The sequence below is a fragment of the Schistocerca nitens genome, chromosome 2, assembly GCF_023898315.1.
Source record: "Schistocerca nitens isolate TAMUIC-IGC-003100 chromosome 2, iqSchNite1.1, whole genome shotgun sequence".
Classification (NCBI taxonomy): domain Eukaryota; kingdom Metazoa; phylum Arthropoda; class Insecta; order Orthoptera; family Acrididae; genus Schistocerca; species Schistocerca nitens.
Genome location: NC_064615.1, coordinates 612937390 through 612965314, shown reverse-complemented (window position 1 = coordinate 612965314; position 27925 = coordinate 612937390). Strand labels below are relative to the sequence as shown.

Below are 27925 nucleotides of genomic sequence, written 5' to 3'. Positions count from 1 at the left end.
CTAAACTAAGGACACCACACCCATCCATGCCCGAGGCAGGATTCGAACCTGAGACCGTAGCGGTCGCGCGGTTCCAGCCTGTAGCGCCTAGAACCGCTCGGCCACCCCGGTCGGCCCCATCTGATTACAATTATCCGGACACCCCTCCGTAATGCGGAACTGACTGCTGGATGTCAGGTGGATGCGAGTGTATAAAAGGAGGTGGAGAGTATCGTGTTGTCAGCAGAGAAACAATGACACACGAATGGATTAGTCAGAAGATCTCTGTTACTCCGAGCGTGGACTAGTCATTGGATGTTGCCTGAGCAGATCCATTGGAGAGTCCATTGGAGACACTGAACGCTTCTCCAGTTGCCCAAGTCGAGTGTCGTTGACGTCATTAAAAAGTGGAAACGTGACGGTAGAGCCACAACTGAACCATACCAGGCAGATCTACTGAACTGACGGACAGGAACGGTCGAGCATTGCGGAGGACGTAAAAGATCGCGCCAACTCAGAGCACACAATTATCGAGCAGCTCCTCAGAAGCGACACATTTCTGTAGTCATTGCTAACCAACGCTTGTGGAGGTGCAAACAGCGATGCCACTCGGCAGTATACGAGTGGAAACGAGTGCATGAATCACTTTGTACCCTGTAGCAAACGGATGAAAGAGGATTTTAGTTTGAGAAATGCGTGGAGAATGTTACCTGTCTGCGCCGACAGTGGAGTGCGGAGAAAGTGGCGTTATCGTATTGGAGTATTGTTAGGGTGTGATGCCCGTATTGTGCTTAAGTAGACTCTAGATGGGAAGGATATGAACATAGGCTGACAAGAAAAAAATCGCAACACCAACAAATTATGTAGTGTAATGAAATTTTTGTAGTACACTTGTCTAGGTAGTATATGTAAGAGATTAATACTGCAAGATTGCAGGTTAATCAAAGCACGAGATAAGCCATTGTAAATGTGAAATTCTGGAGCATTAATAACCGGTGTAACTGCCACAATGTTGAATGCAAGCATGGAAACTTGTATGCATTGCGTTGTACTGATGCTGCGCGTCAGATTGTGGAATGGAGTTCCATGCCTGCTACACTTGATCGTTCAATACCAGGATGTTAATGCTGTTAGTAGATGTCGCTGGAGTTGTCGTCTGATGATGTTCCACATGTGCACAATTGGAAACAGATCTACTGGTCGAGTAGACCAAGATAGCATGTCGACACTCTGCAGAGCGTGTTGAGTTTCAACGGCGGAATGTGCGTGAGGATTATCTTGTCGGGAAACACACTCTGGAACGCTGTTCTTGAATGGCAGCACAACAGGCCAAATCACCAAAGTAATCTACAAATTTGCAATCAGTGTGCTTGGGATAACGACTGTCATACGAAATCGCACCCCAGACCATAACTCCAAGTGTAGATCGAGTGATCTAGCACGCAGACAGGTTGGTTGCACGCACTTAACACGCCTCCTCCTATCCAACACACGGCCATCACTGGCACCAAGGCAGAACTGGCTTTCACCAGAAAACACAACATACCTCAGTCTGCCCTGCAATGAGCTCTCGCTTGATACCAATGAAGTTGCAAATGGCAGAGGTCTGTGGTCAGTGGAACGCACGCTACAAGGCGTCTGGCCCGGGGCTGTTCTTGAAGTAATTAATGTGTCATGGTGCCAACTGCTGCTCAGTTTGCTGCTGTATGTGCAGTACGATGCGCCAGAGCCAAACCCCGAAGACGTTGGTCTTCCCTCCCGGTAGTGCCACGTGGCCGTCCGAAGTCCGGTCTTCACGCGACCGTACATTCTCGCAATCATCGCTGGCAGTAATCATGCACAGTGGCTACATTCTTTCCAAGTCTTTCTACAGTATCGCAGAGGCAACATTCAGCTTATCGCAGCCCTATTATACGCCCCTGTTCAATTTCAGTGAGGTGATGATATTGGCGTCTTTATCGCCTTAAAGGCATCCCTGACTGCAATCAACTCACATTCAATCAGAGAGGTAACTAAGTCTCACGACCTTTACAGCGTGTAATTAAAGCAAACTCGAATTGCATGCTCACAGTGACGCTACTAGCGGCGCACTTATGCGAATAGCTCGAAATTTGGGTAGCCATCGTTTTTCAGATGTAGAAACACGACTACCAGTTTTCGTGTATGTCGCAGGACACCTTGGTGTTGCAGTATTTTTTCGTCAGTGTATTTTATAGCATCGTGTACTTCATAGAGTTAGACCGTCAGCGAGAGCGCATCGCTAGCTCCTGCTACTACTAAGGCGAGTACACCGTTTGCTTCTTACATATTTTACAAACAGCAGCGACTTATTTTCAGTTATCTGTGTAATTACTAGTTTATTTTTGTAATTTCTTGCGTGTTCGAGTGCTTACTAGGTAGAACCTTTTATTTCAATAACAGTGTTTTTGTACTTATTTGCTGCGCTTAGCTTTTAAATAGTTTTTCTGGGAAAACCTAGCGTAGTTTTCACGTCTCGTATTTCAGTGAGTGTTTCTTGATTATCAGAGTAGCTCATCAGAAGATTATCTTGGGAATTTGTCACCGTATAGAGTAGGGTAAACATAGTCATGTGTAGGGACTGTGGTTGTTGTGAGCGGACGCAAGGAGAATTGGCCACTCTTCGGGGACAGGTGGAGGCTTTGTCTGTTAGGCTCATCGAGCTCGAGGCGCAGGCGTCGGCTCGTAGTGGCGTTGGGGCAACTGTGGTGAGACCTATGCCTACTTCGGTGGCCTTGGAATCACATGGAACCCCTGATGTCGCTGCGTCTTCCGGCAGTGAGCATCTTACCGGTCAGCCATCACTCCAGGGTGAATGGCGGACAGTGGTGGGCTCGCGCGTGCCTGGCCGAAAGGCGAAGGTGGGATCTGGCCGCGTGGCGGCTGCCTTACCCCTTTCCAACAGGTACGGGGTGCTTCCTAGTGGTGATGACATCGTTTCCGAGCCACCACAGGATGCCTCGCCTGTTGGGCCAGTGGCCGATTCTCCGGCAAGGTCCCGACAGTCACAGAGGGCGGGCCTATTAGTTATAGGGAGCTCCAACGTTAGGCGGGTTATGGAGCCCCTCAGGAAAATAGCGGGTAGGTCGGGGAAGAATGCCAGTGTGCACTCGGTGTGCTTGCCGGGGGGTCTCGTCCGTAATGTGGAGGAGGCCCTTCCGGCAGCTATTGAACGCACTGGGTGTGACCGGCTGCAGATAGTAGCACATGTCGGAACGAATGACGCCTGCCGCTTGGGTTCTGAGGCCATCCTTGGTTCCTTCCGGCGGCTGGCTGATTTGGTGAAGACAACCAGCATCGCACGCGGAGTGCAAGCTGAGCTTAATATCTGCAGCATAGTGCCCAGAGTCGATCGCGGTCCTCTGGTTTGGAGCCGTGTGGAGGGTCTAAACCAGAGGCTCAGACGACTCTGCGACTATAATGGTTGCAAATTCATCGACCTCCGTTATTGGGTGGAGAACTGTAGGGCCCCCCTAGACAGGTCAGGCGTGCACTACACACCGGAAGCAGCTACTAGGGTAGCAGAGTACGTGTGGCGTGCACACGGGGGTTTTTTAGGTTAGAGGGACCCCCCCTTGGGCGAAACGATAAAATACCTGACGGCTTACCAGAGAGAACATTATCATCGTTGATAAAGAACGTCCGTCCTCAGAGACCAAAACAGGAAAAGTTAACGTAATATTGGTAAACTGCAGGAGTATCCAGGGCAAGGTTCCTGAATTAGTATCTCTTATTGAAGGAAATAGTGCGCATATAGTATTAGGAACGGAAAGTTGGTTAAAACCGGAAGTGAACAGTAACGAAATCCTAGACACAGAATGGAATATATACCGCAAGGATAGGATAAACGCCAATGGTGGAGGAGTATTTATAGCAGTAAAGAATTCAATAATATCCAGTGAAGTTATTAGCGAATGCGAATGTGAAATAATCTGGGTTAAGTTAAGTATCAAAGGTGGGTCAGATATGATAGTCGGATGCTTCTATAGGCCACCTGCATCAGCAACCGTAGTAGTTGAGCGCCTCAGAGAGAACCTGCATAACGTCGTGAAGAAGTTTCGTGATCATACTATTGTAATAGGGGGAGACTTCAATCTACCAGGTATAGAATGGGATAGTCACACAATCAGAACTGGAGCCAGGGACAGAGACTCTTGTGACATTATCCTGACTGCCTTGTCCGAGAATTACTTCGAGCAGATAGTTAGAGAACCAACTCGTGAAGCTAACGTTTTAGACCTCATAGCAACAAATAGACCGGAACTTTTCGACTCCGTGAATGTAGAAGAGGGTATCAGTGATCATAAGTCAGTGGTTGCATCAATGACTACAAGTGTAATAAGAAATGCCAAGAAAGGAAGGAAAATCTATTTGCTTAACAAGAGTGATAGGGCACAAATCGCAGAATATCTGAGTGACCACCATCAAACGTTCATTTCTGAGGAAGAGGATGTGGAACAAAAATGGAAAAAATTCAGAAACATCGTCCAGTACGCCTTAGATAAGTTCGTACCGACTAAGGTCCAAAGCGAGGGGAAAGATCCACCGTGGTATAACAATCATGTACGAAAGGTACTACGGAAACAAAGAAAGCTTCATCATAGGTTTAAGAGTAGTCGAATCATAGCTGATAAGGAAAAGCTGAACGAAGCGAAAAAGAGCGTAAAGAGAGCAATGAGAGAAGCATTCAACGAATTCGAACATAAAACATTGGCAAACAATCTAAACAAGAACCCTAAAAAGTTTTGGTCATATGTAAAATCGGTAAGCGGATCTAAATCCCCTATTCAGTCACTCGTTGACCACGATGGCACCGAAACAGAGGACGACCGAAGAAAGGCAGAAATACTGAATTCAGTGTTCCGAAACTGTTTCACTGCGGAAAATCGTAACACGGTCCCTGACTTCAGCCGTCGCACGGACGCCAAAATGGAAAATATTGAAATAAACGATATCGGAATTGAAAAACAACTACTATCACTTAGTAGCGGAAAAGCATCCGGACCAGACGAGATACCCGTAAGATTCTACAGTGATTATGCTAAAGAACTTGCCCCCTTTCTATCAGCAATTTATCGTAGATCTCTGGAAGCACGTAAAGTACCTAGCGACTGGAAGAAAGCACAGGTCGTTCCCATTTTCAAGAAGGGTCATAAATCAGATGCGAATAATTATAGGCCTATTTCACTTACGTCAATCTGTTGTAGAATAATGGAACATGTTTTGTGTTCTCGTATTATGACGTTCTTAGATAATACAAATCTCCTTCATCATAACCAACATGGATTCCGCAAACAGAGATCATGTGAAACCCAGCTCGCCCTATTTGCCCAAGAAATTCACAGTGTCGTAGACACTGGCGAGCAGATTGATGCCGTATTCCTGGACTTCAGGAAGGCATTTGATACGGTTCCGCACTTACGTTTAGTGAAAAAAATACGTGCTTACGGAATATCGGACCAGGTTTGTGATTGGATTCAGGATTTCCTAGAAGAAAGAACACAACATGTCATTCTTAACGGTTCAAAATCTGCAGATGTAGAGGTAATTTCGGGAGTACCGCAAGGAAGCGTGATAGGACCTTTATTGTTTACAATATACATAAATGACTTAGTTGACAACATCGGTAGCTCCGTGAGGCTATTTGCAGATGACACGGTTGTCTACAAGAAAGTAGCAACATCAGAAGACTCGTACGTACTCCAGGAAGACCTGCAGAGGATTAATGAATGGTGCGACAGCTGGCAGCTTTCCCTAAACGTAGATAAATGTAATATAATGCGCATACATAGGGGCAGAAATCCATTCCAGTACGATTATGCCATAGGTGGTAAATCATTGGAAGCGGTAACGACCGTAAAATACTTAGGAGTTACTATCCGGAGCGATCTGAAGTGGAATGATCACATAAAACAAATAGTGGGAAAAGCAGGCGCCAGGTTGAGATTCATAGGAAGAATTCTAAGAAAATGTGACTCATCGACGAAAGAAGTAGCTTACAAAACGCTTGTTCGTCCGATTCTTGAGTATTGCTCATCAGTATGGGACCCTTACCAGGTTGGATTAATAGAAGAGATAGACATGATCCAGCGAAAAGCAGCGCGATTCGTCATGGGGACATTTAGTCAGCGCGAGAGCGTTACGGAGATGCTGAACAAGCTCCAGTGGCGGACACTTCAAGAAAGGCGTTACGCAATACGGAGAGGTTTATTATCGAAATTACGAGAGAGCACATTCCGGGAAGAGATGGGCAACATATTACTACCGCCCACATATATCTCGCGTAATGATCACAACGAAAAGATCCGAGAAATTAGAGCAAATACGGAGACTTACAAGCAGTCGTTCTTCCCACGCACAATTCGTGAATGGAACAGGGAAGGGGGGATCAGATAGTGGTACAATAAGTACCCTCCGCCACACACCGTAAGGTGGCTCGCGGAGTATAGATGTAGATGTAGATGAAGAACAGTTAGCAGACGAGCAATGTCTCAGCATGACCTTATAATAAAGGTGCTGCTGTGAGGCAATAGATTGTGGACAATAACATTCCTGAAATGGATTAGTCTGCACAGAGGTCCGACCTGAACACAATGGAACACTTTTTCGTCGACATCCATTACTTCAAACTGCAGCGTCCTAGAGCACAACGTCCTCTAGTTTCGGGCTAGCATTCCTCCACATACATTCAGACACCTGACTGTAAGTGTCTCCACACAGTTCCACGCCGACGTAAAGGTGCGTGGTGGACACGCACGGGTACTTTTGAACACATACCGAATATCCGCCACAATGGCAGCTGCATTCCAGGGAATGCGATTTCAAGAACTTATGGTGGTACTATTTTAGAACGTGTTTACCTTCAGCGCTACATCTTGAGTGAGTGGCCCTTTACTGTGTTGGGGAATACCTGATTGGGGCTCCCACCAGCCAGAGATTATACTGTGGTCACGTTTCAGGGCGACAGCGGCGGCGCGCTGGTGGTCGGCTCACAGGGAAGCTACACGCAGATCGGGATCGTCAGCTGGGGTTCGGGCAATGGCTGTGCGAGCGGAGACCCGGCCGGCTTCACCAGGGTCACCTACTTCCTCGACTGGATCTCAAGTACCGCCGGCATCACCATTCCGTAAAGGCAGCGCATTCATCACCAGCTGTTTCCAAATTCCTCGACAGAAGAAACTGTGAACAATACAGAGCCCCAAATAAATAATTCAGTATATTAAGTGTCTTATTTATTAATATATGGATCCTTAATTAACCAGAGTGTGAATGCGTCAATTACACACACAGTTCATCTGGAAACTTCTTTATGAGTTCCATAATTTCAGTTCCATGTACGAAACATATAGATAACGGCACTTCAGAAGGCAGCCATGTTGTTTTGAAGCCGCAAATTATGCCAAAAAAAAGTCCATACGCTATTCGTCATTACCAATCACACACAGCTAATCTTGGAAGCAGCCAGAAGCAACTCGATTGTAATACTTCCCTGCTAGCTTCGTAAATGAAGTATGTACTGTGTAACTGTTTTGATTGTTGCTGTTGTACGAGGGCATTTCGAAAAGTAAAGATACAATGGCTCACAGTCCTTAAATAGAAAATTTATTTAGAAAACGTCAGTTACATCTTATTAACTGGATTATTTGTTATTTTTCGACATAATCACCCCCGTTATCTTAACATTTAAGTCAGTGCACAACCTTTTGTTTCCCACAGTCATAGAAGGCTGTAGCTTGTTGTCAGAACCATATTTCAACTTCATCTTTGATCTCTTCATCGTCGTGGAATGATTTTCTACCAGGATGTGACTTCAGGTAACGGAAGACATGGAAGTCGCTGGGCGCAAGGTTCGGGCTGTATGGCGGATGGTCCAATACGTCCCATTTGAATTGTTCGAGTAGTGCTTTGGTTACGAGCGCTGTGTGAGGCCGAGCGTTGTCATGAAGCAAGCGCACTGCACTTGTCAGCATTTCCCTGCATTTGTTTTGAATTGCCCTTCGAAGACGTTTCAAAGTCTGGCAATATGCAGCGGCATTAATTGTCGTTCCAGGAGGCATAATTTCCAACACAAGAATGCCTTGTCTGTCCCAAAAAACAGAAGCCATGACTTTCTTCGCTGAAATCGACGTTTTGCATTTCTTGGCTTTTGGTGAATTCGAAGGGTGCCTTTGCATTGATTGTTGCTTGGCTTAAGGTGTATGGTGATAAACCCACGTCTTGTCACCTGTCACAATGTGATCAAGGAACTCGTCACCTGCTTCACCGTAGCGTGTGAGGAAGTCGAGTGCAAAGCCCATCCTTTTCTTTTTGTGTTCTTCCGTTAAAAGTTTTGGAACCCAGCGGGCACACAATTTCTTGTACTCTAACTTGACAGTCACAACGTCATAAAGAGTTGTCATTGACACACCAGGTATCATCTGATGCTATTCTTTCAATGTGAGACGTCTATTCGCACGAATTGCTTCCTCCATTCTCCGAAGAAGGTTATCAGATATCACAGATGGCCAACCTGTTCTTTGTTCGTCATGAACATCGGTCCTACCTTCAGAGAAATGGCGACACCATTTCATTACATTTTGTCGATTCATAATGTTCCCATAAACAGAAACAATTTCTTTGTGAATATCCGCTGGTCGCTGACCTTTTGCATGAAGAAAACGTATGACGGAGCGCACTTCGCATTTGGCGGGATTCTGAATCGGCGCAGCCATTTTAAACACCACCTATTCCAACCAGAAGCAATGTTCAACTGCAAAAACTACCGCGAGGAGAAAGCTAACGGTTCAAGGTTAACACCAGTGTTGCCAACTTGCTCGCCAAAACTCTTGTGTTCCTCTGGCGTACAGTGTATCTTTACTTTCCGAAATACCATCGTATATGTAAACTGTCTCCCTCTTCTTTAACTTTCGTGCGTGTCTTTGTTTTAAGGTAGACCTGAACAATGTTTATGAAAACGCTTTTTGATAAAAAGTGTCGTCAAATCCGTCTGAATCTGTATAACATTATTACAAATAACTTTTAACAAAATTCATTGTAAAACTTAAGTCCTTAAGTCTGTGTGCTAAATAAATTATACTATGAAGTTCTATACTGTGCAGTGTAGACTGCTTCAGTGTGTGACGTCACTGTGCTTGTCTTAGAGTCAACACACGAAACAAACAGAATAAATATTCTATGTAAAATTAAAAAATCAAAATTTGAAAGCATAAATATCCGAAATACTTTTATTAAAATACCCTGTGTATTTACGTAAGCATACTGGTTAAATAAATAGTCGGAAACAGTGGGCTTAGGGATGTTTAGGAGTGTGGAAATCTCGCCTACAGCCCTATGACACAAGTGACACGCAGTCACCTGACCACGTACGAAGTTCCTGAGTTCCGCACTGCGCCCCATTCTGCTCTCTCACGATGTCTAATGACTACTGAAGTCGCTGATATGGAGTACCTGGCAGTAGGTGGCAGCACAATGCACCTAATATGAAAAACGTATGTTTTTGGGGGTGTCCGGATACTTTTGATCACATAGTGTATGTGTAAGTAGAAACGTGCGGTCTTGTAAACGTCTTAATATTTTTTATCACATGACTCGACATTAGCTGACAAAAGTGAAGTGAACTATTTCATATTATAAGCATATGAAATACTATTCAGCACTTCTGCAGAGTTCATTGATTACGATATTTAAAATGAACACCAGTCACGATGCTTATGAGTGTTTATGAGTATAAATTAAAAAAGTTGCAGAAAAGTAAACAAACGCAGTAATAAATTGATCTGAGATTATTAGTTCGCAGAATGTTTGCACGCTCGATGCACATCTCCCTACCACGTTTCAGGCAAATTGGCTGACCACATTTACTGCACTTACGCCACTGCTTATATGCCCTTTTCCTTCTTTCTGACGCAGGACACTTGATACACGTCTTGCTCTTTTCCATTCTGTCAGTTGGTATACCTCTAACATGTCGTCATCAAATAATTCTGCTGTATTCGAGATTTGGTAGGCGCTTGTACCAAAATTCGATTTTTGCTTTTAGTCCAAGTATTCCTCCTTTAAAAATATTGTCTTGAGGCGTTGTTGATGCTCTAATGGACTTTTAACGTACCCACTTGAGACTGTCTTTGTGATGAAAGACTGTGTTTGCTGTGAATAGTTTCTATGGTACAGGGCACAAGTGGCTCTGCTTCCAGTGGAGCATTTTCTTCACTAGTTTCACACACTGTTTCATGGTGACCACCAGCTACCACAAAATTAAGTCGGCATCAGCTCTTAGAAAATCGCTCCATGGTATAGCTAAAAACTAATGAATTCATACATAAAACAAAAAGCTGTGAAACAAAAATTCTAAAAAATTTTTTGGTAGGGATGACACAGGAGATTACCTTCAGTGGAGAGTCATCGTGAGATTCAGAAGTAACTTCACGTGTGGCCCAGCGAAGTGTGTTGGTGTCCCTGATGTTCATGTTGTATAATAATGACCTTGCGGACAATATTAATAGTAACGTCAGAGTTTTTGTGGATGATGCAGCTATCTGTAATGAATTACTATACCACAGAGTCTGCATAGATATTCAATCGCATATTCATAAGATTTAAAAGTTGTGGAAAGATTGACAACTTGCTGTAACGAACTGAAATGAGTAGCTGCAGACTTCAAAAAACGAGAAAATCTTCAAGGAGTCACTGTTGGAATCAGTCAACTCATACAAATACCTGGTTGTAACACTTTGTAGGGATGTGAAATGGAGCGATCACATAGGCTCAGTCGTGGATAAAGTAGGTGGTAGACTTTGTTTTATTGATAGAATACTCAGCAAAAGCAATTAGTCTACAAACATAATTGCTTAAAGATCACTCGTCCGACCCATTCTAGTATACTGCACAGGTGAGTCACACCCATACTAAATACGACTAACAGGGGATGTCGAACGTGTACAGATGAGGGCAGCACGAATGGTTACCGGTTTGTTTGGCGCGTGGGAGAGTGTCACAGAAATGCTGAAGAAAATGGACAAGGAGACTCTTTAAGACAAACGTAAACTTTCCCTAGAATGCCTGCCTACAAATTTTCAGGAACCATTTTTGAATGATGAGTCTAAGAATATATTGCAAACCCCTTTGTATCGCTCACATAGGGATCATGAGGACAAGATTAGATTAATACAGCACGCTGTAGTGTAACGACGTAAGTTTTGTATAAATGATTTTCTTTTGACATATGACCATGTGCAGACTTCGTCACCTACGTCAGTTACAAAACACTTCGAAATTATTAAAATTATTTTTAAAATTGTCTCTGAATGGTTCTTGAACGAAACTGTAATTAAAAGATCATCATTTGAGTCGTATGCACAGAATTACGTCACTCAGTCCTATTGGTTTGCGCAAACTTTTTCCAATTTAGATGTCGTTTGTTTCATCTCATAAATTATAATAATGCAAGTTATCTGCTTTAATAAATATTAGAACCACATTGAATAAACTTTCAAGATTCAAACTCGCGATGAACGTTGTCAAAATTAATAATCTTGTCAAATAAATTCGTAATTCATTAAGATAATTCTTCATAAATAAATTCTCGGAACACGTATTTAAACTTTAGTAGCATCCACTAGTTTATTATCTTCCTACATATAGACGTGAACCTGAGCCTTGACAAGATAGGACTGAACATTTACAACATGATTAACTTTCTATGACGTCATTGTTGTAGAAACATTACAAATTCTTATTTTTTCAGTTTTTAGAAGCACGACGCAACAACTCGGTTTCAGGATCTTCTGTTGTTCTCTGACTGTCGACCCGCGACGTATAGTGGCCAGCAATCTTCTCTCTGGCCCCGGCAGTGAAAATGCTGTCTCCGTTCGTTGCGCCGCCCTCTCCGTACATGAAACATAAAAAATAAATACAAAACTTTAGATAATTCACAACAATTACAAAGATTACAAAAATACATAAACAAAACACTAAATTAAATTTATATTCACCTGCAAACTGGGCTGACACTGGTGGATGGGTGACGCTTCAATTTCGCGTCCCACTACATACCCCACCCACAAGCTCAGTTTGTCAGGTTTTAACCGAAAATAAAACTTCTTCTATATACAATATTTAACTGTTAATATTATGCATTTTTCTCACATTTTCCGTAATCTAAAGTCCTTGCTCTTAGATAAATTCAATCTTTTTCAAACAATATTGTTGTGACTATTTGTCATTTGCTTTTAATGGTGCTATTATGGTTATTCACAACCGAATATATGGAGGTTACTCCTCTTCATTTAATAGTTGCTGGTAAATAATAATTTAGTACGTTCTTTAACGTTGTTACATTAGGACAGAGCGTTTAAATTGTGATAGGTTAGTTTTAGTTTTATTCATTTACTAGAGTTATTCTTTCCAAAATGTATATTACAAATAAGTTTCTCACAATAACTAATAGTGCTATTTACTTTACGTCGTTCTTTTCCCTAATGCTTTATTTATACCTGAGGTCAAGAAGAAATCAAGCAAAACTTTCTTTAGAATCTCGGCGCGGCTTTCTTTACCTTCGGACAGTTTGTTGGGTAATGGAAATTTATTTAGGAGAAACAAGCGAGAGAGCCCCATTTGGTGTGTTCCATATTAACACTATTACAAATCTCTATTAAAGGCACTCTGCTATGTTCTCGTGAGCCATATAGCTCTGGACGCCCATGGTCCCTAAAATTATTGACCATCCCCTTTGGTTCCTACTATCCGAGTAAATATAAAATATACAAAATTCCTTCTGACCTAATAACATAATTTCTTCCATATAAATCCCCTTTTAGTTATCTTTCCCTTTTTGAAGTACCGGTAGATTATTCTAGAACACTTGTTTAAACTTCCTGTCATTTCTTTAAAATAACTCGTAATTATCACGAATATCTTCACATGAATAAACTATGAACGCTCATCCATATGTAACATATACTAAATATTAACTTATTTAGGAATGAAGGGTTTAATTTGATCGACACTATATAATCCTTTAATTACACCTGATGAAGGTTCCATAAGAAGTACCGATTTGGGATGTACAATCTTATGTACAACATATGGACTTTCAAAGATAAAGAAGAATTTTCTACATTCCTTATTGATCTTCGAACTTTTAGGATGAGATCGTACTAACACAAGGCCTCCCTTTTCTCGTTCGGATGGACAATTCGTACAATAACATTTTCCTTTCCTTTGCATAATATGGTAACCTACTACTTAGGACTCGTATTAGATGACTTTCAATAATTGGATCTTCAATTAATTTAGCACGGTTTAAATGCCATTCGAAATAATTCCTATAACCTCTCCACCGTTTAGAATAAGGAGGAGGGTCTAACAACTCTAAAGTTAAGTGTTGTTGTTTTCCTCTTGACCAATAATTTTATTTAAACTGCTTAACAAAATCATCCCAGTCCCTCAATTCAGTTCTATGCAGTACTGCCCATTCCGCAGCTTCTGCTACTAAATGTCCTATTACAAATTGAATCTGTTTTTCATTACTCCATTTAGGAGATAATGAAGTTTCAAAAGCTTTTATAAAGATTATAGAGTGAAGTTCGCCTCCTGGTTTGAATACAGGAAATCGACTTGCTACATTTGAATTTGTCGTTATATCATCCCAACATTCTGCGAGAGACATAGTTGGATTTTGTTTAGATTGCAGAGACGGAGTTGCATCAGATTGGCTTGCGTGATTTCTTTATTTGTATTGTTGTCGTCCGAGCTAGCAAACACGATGCGACTGTTGTATCTGATTACGTTATTACTTCTACTACTTGAAATGTTTTCATTATTATCTAATTCCGATAACCGTTTAGTAATTTCCTGTATTCGCATTTCTGTATTGGATACGCGGTTAACTAATATCGATTCTTCACTGTGTTCACGATGTGAACGCTCTGTACCTTCGTCAATGTTATTATCTTTGGAAGTCTTAAGGTTACTGCATATTTCGGTAATTAAAAATTTCATGTTTTCTATTTCAGTATGATCTTTTTCTACTCGATGAGTTAATATCTCTAATTTTACATTATCTATTGAAGAAATCTCTACAGGTTTGGTAGAAACCTCTTTAATAGATTCTAATAATTCTCTACGAACAGTTTCTGTTTGCATAGAAAATTCATCTTGTAACTTATCGTTATTTTCCTCTATTTCATTTACAACTAAGACATTGACATTATCTAGTCTCTTGGTTAAGTCAGTAATATCATTTCGCATGCGAGCTTTTTCCTCACGCGATTCCTGGATATGTTCTTCTAACCTTTTACAATTATCAGCAATCTCATTACTAAGTCCTACTACTTTTTCCTGCATTTCAACTTTAGAAGCCTCTATTTTATCACTTAATTCTCGACTGGTTTCATTAAGATGTTCCTGTAACCTGTCTGTCGATTTTGTTAGCTCCCCTTTAAGTTCCTCTTTTACTCTAGCCGTAGATTCTTCGTTAGACTGTTTTAATTCCTGTTTTAATCTAGCAGTAGATTCTTCGTTAGACTGTTTGAATTCCTCTTTTAATCTAGCAGTAGATTCTTCGTTAGACTGTTTTAATTCCTGTTTTAGTTCCTGTTTGAATCTAGCAGTAGATTCTTCGTTAGATTGTTTTAATTTAGCGATCGCCCTAAAAAGGGATCTCATGCTCCTATCGGACACAGATTGCTCTTCGTCTGACATTTCACTTCCCGACATTATTGTAAGATATTAACTAGTTACCCACGCAGACTTGTAATCAACAATCCTATTAAAAGCACACTCCCTATGTAAAACACTCCACTTCCAAATTAAAACAGATTCACCGGACACTAATATTGTAGTTTGTAGTTCTCGGTGATCAGTGTGCTGCTATGGGCTGCAGAAATAACAGCCGTCGATGCAGCCGCTGAGATGCTGCGACCCCGCTTCCGCAACCGGCAGGACGCTGAGTCGAACACCGGAGACGTCACTGGCTGCAACCACGCCCGACCCCACCGTAGACAGGCGAAGCCCTCAGCAACACCTCTAATACCAGCCGGAGGAACGCCCCCCACCTGACGTACTGGGCCTGTTATGGGTCAACAGAAAGGTCCGATCTTACTCGTCGGCTTTGACCCGTGACGTAAGCGTGTTGTGGTGTGTGACGTCATTACGGCGCGGAAAACCTAATACATGGTTTGATGTACTCTTGTTTAAAGAACATGTATACGTAATATGAAGCAATTTGATGAACATATTGATCTGTAGCGTAGCCCACCTGAGGTTAGGTTGGGAGTTTTTTTTTTGGAATGCGGCCGCGGCAGCGGCCGCCTATGATTCGAAAATATTGATTTGACACCAATGAAGCCTGTGGGGGGATGGGGGGCACTGCAGACTCCCCCCACCGCATAACGACATATTTAGTTTCTCCCCACCCAAAAACCCCAAATTTCCCACGCTTGTCCCGTTACAGTCATTAGGCTTTTTGTGAAACTTGTGTATTTCAGTGTTTACAATACGTATTCGATGTTTTTATATCCGCCATATTGGAATTGTTGTTTATGGTCGTTTCCGCGGTATTTGTGACGTCATGGGTCAAAGCCGACGGGTAAGATCGGACGCTTCTGTATTTCCACTGTTATTTTAGGGAGGAAAAGGTTGTCGGGGTTTGCAGCGTTCAGCTGCTGCCCAACAGATGCGCCTTCTCGTAGAATAACTGCGTGACCGTACTGCTTGGCTGCGCTCCGTCAGTTGCCCACACCAGCGAAGTCGCCGCTGGCTGGTGAAGGCTCCACGAAGACTCTCGTTGACTTCCGAAGGACTCCTGATGTTTTAATTGTTTCGTACCTGTGTGACTTAGTTGCACACAAGTCCTGTTTATAAGGTCGCCATGGTGTAGTGTAACGATGTAAGTTTTGTATAAATGATTTTCTTTTGACATATGACCATGTGCAGACTTCGTCACCTACGTCAGTTACAAAACACTTCGAAATTATTTAAATTATTTTTAAAATTGTCTCTGAATGGTTCTTGAACGAAACTGTAATTAAAACATCATCATTTGAGTCGTATCCACAGAATTACGTCACTCAGTCCAATTGGTCTGCGCAAACTTTTTCCAGTTTAGATGTCGTTTGTTTCTTCTCAGAAATTATATTAATGCAAGTTATCTGCTTTAATAAGTATTAGAACCACATTGAATAAACTTTCAAGACTCAGACTCGCGATGAACGTTGTCAAAATTAATAATCTTGTCAAATAAATTCGTAATTCATTAAGATAATTCTTCATAAATAAATTCTCGGAACACGTATTTAAACTTTAGTAGCATCCGCTAGTTTATTATCATCCTACATATAGACGTGAACCTGAGCCTTGACAAGATAGGACTGAACATTTACAACATGATTAACTTTCTATGACTTCAATGTTGTAGAAACATTACAAATTCTTATTTTTTCAGTTTTTAGAAGCACGTCGCAACAACTCGGTTTCAGGATCTTCTGTTGCTCTCTGACTGTCGACCCGCGACGTATAGTGGCCAGCAATTTTCTCTCTGGCCCCGGCAGTGAAGATGCTGTCTCCGTTCGTTGCGCCGCCCTCTCCGTACATGAAACATAAAAAATAAATACAAAACTTTAGATAATTCACAACAATTACAAAGATTACAAAAATACATAAACAAAACACTAAATTAAATTTATATTCACCTGCAAACTGGGCTGACACTGGTGGGTGGGTGACGCTTCAATTTCGCGTCCCACTACATACCCCACCCACAAGCTCAGTTTGTCAGGTTTTCACCGCAAATAAAACTTCTTCTATATACAATATTTAACTGTTAATATTATACATTGGTTTGCAGAGTGTTGATATATATGTAGATGGAGATTTAGGATACTGTCTTGCTGTCTTCGTTCAACAATGCCTAAGCGCTACCGATCAAGCGCCAGGAAACGAACTAGGTGTCGCTATTCAGGTATCGGTAGGAAAGGTTGCGTGCAGCTGAGTGGCACGATAACTGGTTTGCAGATGTTATGATATGAGTTTGCAAGTGTTTTCGTCGATTAATAGATCAGTAGTGAGTAATTATTCCGTTTATTCGTGCGTGTAATTAATTACATATAAAATCAGCGGACAAATCAGTATCGTCATTCTACAAGAAGTATCAGTTAGTGAGAAACATTACTACAGGGTGTCCCAAAAATAATGACACAATTTTAAATAGAATTATTTATTGGGAAGATGGGCTTAACACAAACAAATTGCATACTAAATTACTCATAAAAGTCAGAAGTTTATAAAAATCCATCATAAATGTTCAATATGTCTTCCATTGGCAGTACGGACGACATCTAGTCGATAGCCGAATTCAATCCAAACTGAGCATAAGGTGTCTTCTGTCACTGAAGCTACAGCAGCTGATATTCTGGTTTTTAGTTCATCAATGTCACGAGGTAGGGGAGGAACGTCAACACAATCTTTAACATATCCCCACAGGAAGAAATCACATGGTGTTAAGCCAGGGGACCTTGGAGGCCAAGAGTGTAAAGCCTGGTCACTCGGTCCTGTAAGCCCTATCCAATGTTGAGGCACGTTGGCATTGAGGAAACTACGCACGTTATTGTCCCAGTGCGGTGGTGCTCCATCTTGCTGATCGATGAAATTGTCAGAGTCAAGTTGTGGGAATAACCAGTTCCGTAGCATTGCAAGATATGATGGTCCTGTTACGATTTCTTCCTCAAAAAGTTGGGTCCATAAACCTTGCTTCGCGAAACAGGACAAAAAACATTTACTTTGCGCGAGACTGGCTGCACGTTCTAGGTCAGTGCTCGTAGTGACATCTAGCCGAGTTTTTCTTAAACTCTAGAGCATGCCGATTACATCTAGCGCCGTTTCAGTTAACTTGTGATATTTGTCTCAATATTATTACAAGTTAAAATCGGGTCATGCTTTTAAGGACACCCTGTATTTATATGGTTAGAAACGTTATCGTGGACTGTCATAGAGTACGTATATTAATCTGCAAAAGCAATCCAGCGGTGGCAAAACTCATTGTGAACGTGCACTAACTTCAAATGTTAATTCGAACTTGGTTGGCTCCACACAAACTTAGGAAATGTGTTACTTGCGAAACCAGTAAATGAAGGAAAATGGTGTGTACCGTTATCCTCTGAAAGCATCATTTTTCCACTTCACTATGCAGCCACAGTTACAGTATGTGCTGAAGAGCCGTCCGTGGTGGCCGAGCGGTTCTAGGCGCTACAGTCAGGAACCGCGTGACCGCTACGGTCGCAGGTACGAATCCTGCCTCGGGCTTGGATGTGTGTGATGTCTTTAGGTTTAAGTAGTTCTAAGTTCTAGGGGACTGATGACCTCAGAAGTTAAGTCCCATAGTGCTGAGAGCCATCTGAACCATTTTTTTGTGCTGTAAATGGTTTCCATGTGCCTCAACGTATGCGTGTATGTGCCGTAGCATGTTCTGTCTGACACGTTATCTTCGGCCAGGCTGCATCTGAACAGCCCAGGCAGCATGAATACGCTACTCCATTGTATCCACATCTGAAATGGGCTCTGCATACAGAATACTTCTGAGATGGCCCGATAACCAGAAATCGCACGGGTTGTGATACGGTGAATAAGCAGGCCATGGGTGGACCCCCTCGCCCTATCCATCGGCCAGGGAAGACATGACTGAGATGAGTCCAGGCGTTAACGGCGAAGTGGGTTGGACCACCACCATGCAGCAGTTCCACATCCCTTCGAATCATCAATGGCACTTCTTTCAGCAGGAGAGGCAAAGTCACCCGCCAGGAACACCGATAGTTCCGGCCTGTTAGGAGACTTGGAAGAAAGTCTGCTCCCAAAATACGATCGCCAGTCATCTCGGTCCACACATTCCGGCTGCACTGATGCTGATTCACTGTCACCATACCATGGGAGTTCTGCATACTATCCCACGGATGACTGTTATGAAAGTTGAAGATACCTCTCCGCATAAAGGAGGCCCCATCTGTGACTAGGATGGATGACACCAATCCAGGAATTGTTGTTGCCTGGCGAAGAAACCAGTGACGAAACAGCTTCCCATGTGGAAATTCTGTCGCTAGTAAATTCTGTACACGCTGTAAGTGATAAGGGTAGTAACAACTATCACGAACAGTGTTCCACACGGTCGTTTGGATTGATCTGCACTGGTGGACCAACTGCCTGGTACTGACAAGGCGGTCGCACGTCCACAATGTTAATCCATTTTCCTAGAAGTCTGGTGTCCGAACTTTTCGGGTATGTCATTCATGATTTCCTGATTCCTGAAACGACCCTATCTCAGACGAACGGCGAAACACTAGTGCGAACATGAATACTTTCGTTGTTGTCAGTGGGGATAGATCTCCTGATACAATCTTGCTGCCCGCCGCCCGCTGCCATTTGCCTTTCCGTAAATAAACACCAAGTTGGCAAGCTCTCGATTAGAATAGGGAGCCCTTGTGTGTGACGCTGTATCACATCCACAAGGTGAATCAGAAAGAGAAGTGAACGGGACACAGCGCTAGGTAGCTAGCGGAGTATATATGTAGATGTAAAACATTGCTAATTACTAAGCAGGAAAGGGCGCTAGGGCATGACGAATGAGGAACAGTACTGCCCTCTAGAAGGAAACCGTGCATACTATAACTGCGGGTGCATGGCACAGCGCATATTAGACCGCAGTCTGTGTAACAAAGTATGATTGAATAAATGGTCTCTAGCATGGAAACTATGCATTTCCAGTCGTAAGTTCATTAGACCTTTTTTGTTCCGTAACCTTTCATCGATCAACCCCTAGAATTTGTGGAAAAAATCACCCCGTATATTAAACATGGAAAGCTGAAAATTGGTATGTAGCCTCAGTTTCATGTAAAGACATTAAATATGTGACATCAATGAGCTACCTCTATTAGTTTTCAAGTTATTTACTAAAAAGCAAACTTGGAACGTAAAAGAGGTTGGTGACGGGTAGATTAGTTACCTTTTGCATTTTTAATAGAAAGTTCTAAGTACAGCAGTCGATTACATTCATGCAATAATACAGCTGTACCAAGGTTCAAGACTGTATTGTAAATAACAATGGTAACAAGGATCGTTAAACGGGCAGTTCAGAGGTCATGTTCTATTACCGTTTCCATCCTAAAAATTCTAGCCGGCAATGCTGCCGAACAACAGCTTTTTCAGTAACTAGGGCAAACGTAGGTCTATTTACATAAATATTAAGAAGATTGTAAATTGTTAAATGATAGAGCTATTAACTAATGTGTCCGAGAAAGGGGCATTTAGATAATGCTGCCTGTGTCTAGGATGGTTAATAGCAGATGTTCCATTTGGTGGTCCGCTGCGTGTGAACTTTTGCAGATTATATACATTAATAAGTTAAATCTAAACTTTTATTTATAATCAAGATTCTTGATCCTTCATAGTAAATAGCTAGTAGGTCCATTTTCTTTCGGTGAGATCAAAGAGTAATGTGGAATTCCTGAGTGGAAATTATGGTCAGTAAGTTTTCCATCGATTTGTAGCTGCACCAAAAACAATCTAAAGCTCTTGTACATGGCGAAGTTTGGTGGAAAGCTGACACAGTCTTTTCATTATAACATAATGAAGTAATGATCATTTAGTTATGACGCACATCCCCACAATCCATTACTCAATTCCGATCGCCACACTCAACTGCTGAAATGAAGCAAGAGTAAAAACCATAGGGGAAGGGAGACTGCAACATCTCTCATCGATTGGAAATATCAGGTCATACACTGAGGTGGTGAAAGTCGTGGGATACCTCGCAGTATCGTGTCGGACCTCCTTTTGCTGGCGTAGTGCAACAAATCGACGTGGCGTGGTCTCGACAACTCCCCTACGGAAATACTGAGCCATGCTGACTCTGTATCCTTCCACAATTGCATATGTGTTGCCAGTGCAAGGTTTTGGGCACGCACTGACCTCTCAATTATGTTCCACGAATGTTCGATGGGAGACATGTCGGTCGATCCGGGTGGCCACATCATTCGCTAGAACTACCCAGAATGTTCTTCAAACCAACGGCGAACAACTGTAGCCCGGTGACATGGCGTATTGTCATCCATAAAAATTCCATCGTTGTTTGGCTGCAGATGGTTTCCAAGTAGTCAAACATAATCTTTCCCAGTCAATGATCGGTTCGGTTGGACCGGAATACCCGTTCCATTCCACGCAAACACAGCCCACACCATTGTGGAGCCACCACCACCAGCTTGCACATAGCCTTGTTGACAACTAGGGTCCACAGCTCTGAGGGGTTTGCACCACAATCATACCCTACCATCAACTCTTACCAACTGAAATTGGGACTCATCTGATCACACCACGGTTTCCCAGTGGTGTAGGGTCAAACCAATATCGTGACGAGCCCAAGAGATACGCTGCATGCGATGTCGTGCTGTTAGCAAAGGCCCTCACGTCGGACATCTGCTGCCATAGCCCATTAACGCAAATTTCGCCGCTCTGCCCTAAAGGATACGTTCCTCTTACGTGCCACATTAATTTTTGTGGTTATTTCACACAGTTTTCCTTGTCTGCTAGCTCCGATAACTCTACGCAAACACCGCTGCTCTCGGTCGTTAATTGATGGCCGTCGGCCACTGGATTGTACGTGGTGAGAGGTAATGTCTGAAATTTGGTATTCTCGGCACACTCTTGAGGCTGTGGATCTCGGAATATTGAATTCCCAAATGCGTCTAGCTACAACTACCATTCCGCGGTTAAAGTCAGTTAATTCCTGTCGTACGTGTATTATCACGTCGGAAACCTTTTCACATGAATCACCTGTGTACAAATAACAGTTCCACCAATGCCTATACCTTGTGTACGCGATACCGCCGCCATCTGTACAGGCGCGTATCGCTATCCCACGACTTCTGTCGCCTCAGTGTACATCGCCGACAGAGCGGCATGCCACCACTCGCCAGTCACCATGAGACATCGACTCTCTAGCACAGATTTCAAGCAGCAAGGACTGATGGACCAGTATATGTACTCCCGATGTTAGTAAAGCCTTCGGGCTTATTTATCATGATGTTCACTTGCGTAAGTTAAATAAATATAGAATAGAGCCCAACGAAAAGGGTTGACCTACATATACCTTGACGGGCGCCAACAGGTCACAGAAGTAAAATGCAAAGACAGTGAAACACAGAATTTCTAGATATACAATAATGAGAAAAAAAAGTGTGGTGGTCCATAAGTGTCACTTCTGATGTCAGGCATTTTTACTATGTGTAATATAGTTGTGCGAAAATCTAACTGACGGAACCAAGGTACTATTTGCAGTTGACACTAATTATCAAATTAGATCAAACAGTGAAGGAAATCTGCAGGAAATTTCAGCTCGGTAAAGCATAGTTTAGCTGAGAACCAACGGGCTCATCACAAAATTTGAAAAAAAATACGACACTTAACTTCCGCACCACATAAAACCTCCATCCCGCAGATCCTGTTATCGTTGAGGAAGAAATTGCCTCAAATGTGAGTGCATATAATTTAACACGATTTGCGGTGGGAGATGCAGCTTAACAATCCAGGTGGAAAGCTCAATAAATTTAGGTACGGTGTTAGAAATATCATTGAAAGTACAAGCTGCTCGTCACTAGTGAAAATATACGGTGGCAGTGAACAGTCGCAACTGATGTGCGGAAATATTACTTTGATGATTCCTACAATTAAAAAAAAATCTCTTCATATTATAACCTGTCGTTGAGAACAAATGGCACATCAACAACACGTTAACATTAGTGCTACGAAACTGATGTAGGTACCATAAGTCGTTTTTGGTTCTGAGCATGAAAGATATCAAACTAATATCAAATTAATTCTAAGCTGAGAGTGTAAGAGTAACATTTATCATTTATCGAAAGAAACTGTCGAAATATTAACAGGCTTTTCAGTCGTATTATTTCTCAGAAATTCACACACTTGTCACATCAAAATGAAATTAATTTATTGTCAAATGGGGTTATGTAGTTTGCTGGGCAGTTGTGAGTTACTAGAATTTCAAGCTGAGCTGCTGTATTGATTTAATTGCGTTTTTACTTTCCCTGTAATACATTTTTCAATTCATCTAACCAACAATGTCTTAAATTCTGACTGTAAACACTATCTGTCACAAAGCAAAAGAAGTGGTCCAACTAAAACATTCATATTTCCTTACTTACTACACAAATATGCAATAAAAATGGGGGTTCCTATTTAAAAAAACGCAGTTGGTATTCGTTTGACATATGGCAGTGCCATCTAGTGGGCCAACCATAGCACCATCAGATTTCCCCCTTCAAGCTAGACAAGTTTCGTTCTTTGTAGTTCTTTCGTTTGATGCTTATTTCGTGAGATATTTGGCCCGATCACTATCTGTTCTAAGAGTTGTTTGCTTGCTCTCGTGTTTCGCCAGATATCTGCAGTTTCGTTTTTTACAACGTCTAACCGGAGTGAGCCCAACAAATGCTGCCCATCACGTCTCTCATACGACGCCCAGCTTCGACGGAATGCGTCGGCTTTTTTAAACTGGAATTGTACGTGCTCATTCGATAGTGCGCTACTAGATTAGTCTAGTGCAATATTCGTTTTACCGGTTAAGTATTAACAGGAACAGTTCTACACGAAGAATAGCCAGTACTGCAGCAGCAACTGAGCAGCGCGCTTCTGTATGGCCGCAGTAATCAGCGCCGGCCAGGGCGGTGCAGTTGCTTCTAGAGTACTGGGTGTTCTTTGTGTAGAACTGTTGCTGTTAATACTTACCGGTAAAACGAATATAGCACTGGACTAATGCAGTAGCGCACTATCGAATGAGCACGTAAAATTCCAGTTTAAAAATCGCTTTGTTTGTCACTGGAAACAAGCCGACGCTTTCCGTCATCACTGGACGTTACACGAAATGCGTACTTGGCAGCACTTTTTTGGGCTGACTCCAGCTGCACCTTGAAGAAACAAAATGGCAAATATCTCCCGAAACAGCAGAGAAAGTGCTCCAGACGGCTCTTAGGAGAGACACCCTATACATACAGTTTCGTGTGTAACGTAGGAAGTTGCATGTGGCTGTTCGCAGGTGATGCTATTGCTGACGTGAAGACTGAAATGCCGCAAAACGGTAGCAGATTTCTTAAAGACTCTCGGGGGACCGACGACCGGTGCACAGACTGGCCGTTGATCGTGGGCGTAAATAAAATTAACGTGTTGCGCGCAAAGAGGAGAATCGCGCAAACGAAGTAGACACTTGGCGCAGTGGCTGATGGGAGCAACTGTAAATGGGAAATGACGTTACGGTCGCTCCCATCAGGCACCGCGCCGAGTGTCACCTTTGTTTGCATGAGTGCAGTTACTGTACCATAACGTTGTTGTCGATAAACCACTGGAACAGTATCAACTGTAAACAGTGTCCTGTTCCACCCCTTAGCTCTTGATTGCAAATATATTTCAAACTATATATTTCTTTTTCTTCTTCTTGTTTTTCCAGAAGATGCGGACTTACATTACAAAAACCTATATACAGCAATGGGATGTCAGATTAATGGAAATGTCAGATTCAGCAATTTCATCTTCTGAAATGGAATTTTTAGAACCATCTAAGGAGTTTGTTGACGTAACCAAATCTGTGGTGGAAAGATTTATTCTTAAATTTAAGAATAATCCTGACTACAGGCCTAACTAATCAGATGGGAAATTGAAAAATGTGTTCACTGTAGACTGCAGAACTGGTCACAAAAGCTGGCAACAGCCAGCAGAGCGGTGTGATGACCACATGGCCCTCCAGATCTGCACCCTGTGATGCCTACGACTGGGCTGTCGGTCGGTACTGTTGAGCCTTCCGAATTCTGTTCGGACGGAATTTAGCTTTTAGTTCACTGGAGAAGAAATGTCTTGTTAACAGATTCTCGTTGTACGAATGAACTACAGAATGCTGTTGCAAACTCAGAAAAGAAAGAAAGAATATGCATAAAAGGACAAAAATTCCAGTACTGAGAAATCAGCTACAAAGAACTCTTTGAGAAAATTAGAGCTTAATGAGCAAGCTGAACACAAAAACGTGTATAGTGCAGACTAAATGACGTATTAACACATTCTCGTCACGAGAATAAAGCACAGAAAAGAAATAAAGAGGGCAAAATGAGGTCAAAAATACCAGGACAGGGAAGTCCGACGAGAAAAAACGTTTGAGACAGTTACAGCTCGTAATTTCGACGTTTATGCAGTATTTTCGACGTTTACGATACAATTTAACAAAAAATTTCCTTATCCCACTCTGCCCTGTAAGTGCAGCCTGTCGTTACATATCTGGTCTTTTTTTAAATTAAACTTTATCCGAACTGGCATGAACAATTCCCTAATTTCATTCAAAATAATGAATTCCAGTATTAACGTAGGAAAAATTAAATAAAAGAACGATAAGAGCCAACTGAAAAGAGTATTCCACGCAAAGTAACAACGGGCTCTATTCACAGAGTTTCTAATGAACGTCCCTTTTGTTTCACAACTACTACATAAACCCCACGCACGTACTGTTAACGTCTTTAGCATCTGGGAGTCTTAAGCGTCTGAGGATCTTTAGAATTTGGGGGTCTTTAGAATCTGAGAGTGTTTGTGTTCGAGATTTTAGTGTCCGAGCTTCTAGCATTTGAGTCATGAGTATTCGTGTCTCTTATGTTCATGTGCCACTGTGTGAGATAGCTAACACTATTGGAAGCCACGATAATTAAAAGTAAACGACTGTTTGTCATATCGAAGGAACTGTGTTAATAAAAGCCAAGTTAAGGAAAAACTACAGTCTGCTACGTTTTCGAACAGAGAATCAAGAGAATTGATTCCTGTATTGGATTGTCTCTGGACAATAATAATAATAATAATAATAGTTTATTCTACATTAATATTAAGGAGAATAAAATTCAACGGATAAAACATCGTGCTTTGTTAAATGAAATCTGTGTCTTTCGTAGGAATTAATTCGGTGTACATCTGCTAAGCTAATCAAAGACATCAGTTCATCTGGAAACGCGAATCGGCCGCCTAGTAACTGTTAATGTGCATTTTTGGTGGCAACGGCTAAACAACATAGCTAGACGACAGTAACAATTAGAATCTGAGTTTATTAACGAAAGAGACTTTAAAAGATTTGTGCAACCCCGAATATAGATTCCAGTTGGTTCAAAAAGCGGACGTTACCAACAAATATTGACTGCAATAACAGATAGCGTTGTGTCTCTTCGCTTTCACGTATCTCGATGAAGTGAAGAACACTGGCTGGGCATAGAAAATCGACATTCACTTCCACTGATAGTGGAAGGGCCAGCAGGTAGCAATGGGAGACGTCATAAATACTAGGTTCTTCAATACGGACTAAAGTATTTCAAAGTATTATCTCAATCTCAGATATTTCTATTTTTCCTAACATTAATTAAATATTTCATTCATTTAATATCCATACTGAATACGTCAGTTCAAAGGTAGCTAGTAAAATTTCATTTTAGATACTACACACAAGATAAATATTGGTTCAAATGGCTCTGTGCACTATGGGACTTATCATCTGAGGTCATCAGTCCCCTACAACTTAGAACGACTTAAACCTAACTAACCCAAGGACATCACACACATCCATGCCCGAGACAGGGTTCGAACCTGCGACCGAAGCGGTCGCGCGGTTTCAGGCTGTAGCGCCTAGAGGCGCTCAGCCACACCGGCTGGCAGTTAAATATTCACTCTATGTCTGTTACTGGAATATGTCCTCCTGCCTCAATCGTTTTCGTCTGACCCATTAAATAATCGTCAATATACTTTTAACTTCTTAAATGTAGGCTTCTTATTTGATTGTCAGATCATCTATTCATCCGACACGATAGATTGCTCTTAACGTATCTATTCCACATCCTTCTGTAAAGTACTTATCGACCCTTGTAAAGGAGCACGTTTACTATTAGCTGAATTTAAGTCCAGTCTCAGTTTCTCGAGTTCCTTAGCCAGTCTATCTTCTCTTTCCTTAGTTTGATCCTCTAACGATTCAATCGCTTGTTTGATTTTCCCCTTAAATTCTGGGTCTTTCTGATTCCTTTCTTCCCTGTATTCTTGGTCTTTTTGATCCCATTGACGATTAGCTTCTAATATTTTTTCCTAGAATTTAATTAAAAAGTCAAACAATACACCCACACCCACTTCATTTGTAGGTTTAACCATTCTACTAGGTCCTACAGTTGTGTTGGAATTGTGTGAACAATATATTTCGTGTGTGACGGCGCAAAGTGCACTATGTAAAATAGACCTCTTTGGCATTGTCTAACACTCTTTGTGTGCGCTAATTATTCTGTTGTGTTCGCTGTAAATTCTTATTTGTTCTTGAATGTGCAAATATAATTATTAGTAAAATGTCCTTTTTTTCTCCTTAATACTTATTCAGCTGCGCAAATTCCAATAGGTTATGGGCCCAGGCTGCATTTGGAATAAGTATATCAATAAAATAGTAGGGAGAAAGTATTGGAAAAGTTCCAATTTACGTGAAGTTCGAGTTATCCTTACAAGGCGATCGCAATTTTTTTTCCGCATTATTTTTCGGTGTTCTTTACGGCAATAAAAAGCAAGTTACCGTTAAGAATGAGTGCGGCACAAATTCCAATAAGTTATGGGCCCAGAGAGAAGGACCAATAACAAAAGTAAGGCACTCTCATGTTTTTATTCTTTTGGTGGGATGAGTAATCGTGATATGGAATGGATTTTAGACTCAGGTGCATCTGTGAATATTGTTAAAGATAAATCACTTCTTTATGACATCAAAGATGAGACTCATATGGCAATATCTACTGTTGATGGCAACAAGCTCCAGTGTCACCTGGCTGGGAAACTAGATCTACATGTAAGTGTAAATGGTGAATCAGATATGGTTACAGCACACAATGTTCATTAT

At 41.9% G+C, this 27925-nt stretch overlaps 2 protein-coding genes across 6 annotated transcripts in view; both read left to right on the top strand.

Moving 5' to 3' along the window:
* LOC126236697 (brachyurin-like) overlaps positions 1-7224 on the top strand; it is a 173885-nt gene extending 166661 nt beyond the window's left edge. For 4 of the 5 annotated variants that reach the window (XM_049946202.1, XM_049946203.1, XM_049946204.1 and 1 more), the window contains exon 7: positions 6957-7210. In XM_049946202.1, coding sequence (XP_049802159.1) covers positions 6957-7127 — 171 coding nt within the window. In that variant the 3' untranslated portion in view covers positions 7128-7210. Of the gene's footprint in view, positions 1-6956 lie in introns of all 5 variants that reach the window. The other variant, XM_049946207.1, reaches the window with a different exon arrangement.
* Positions 1-27925, top strand: part of LOC126236700 (brachyurin-like) — a 245556-nt gene that overhangs the window by 49728 nt on the left and 167903 nt on the right. The gene's annotated exons all lie outside the window — the stretch shown is intronic.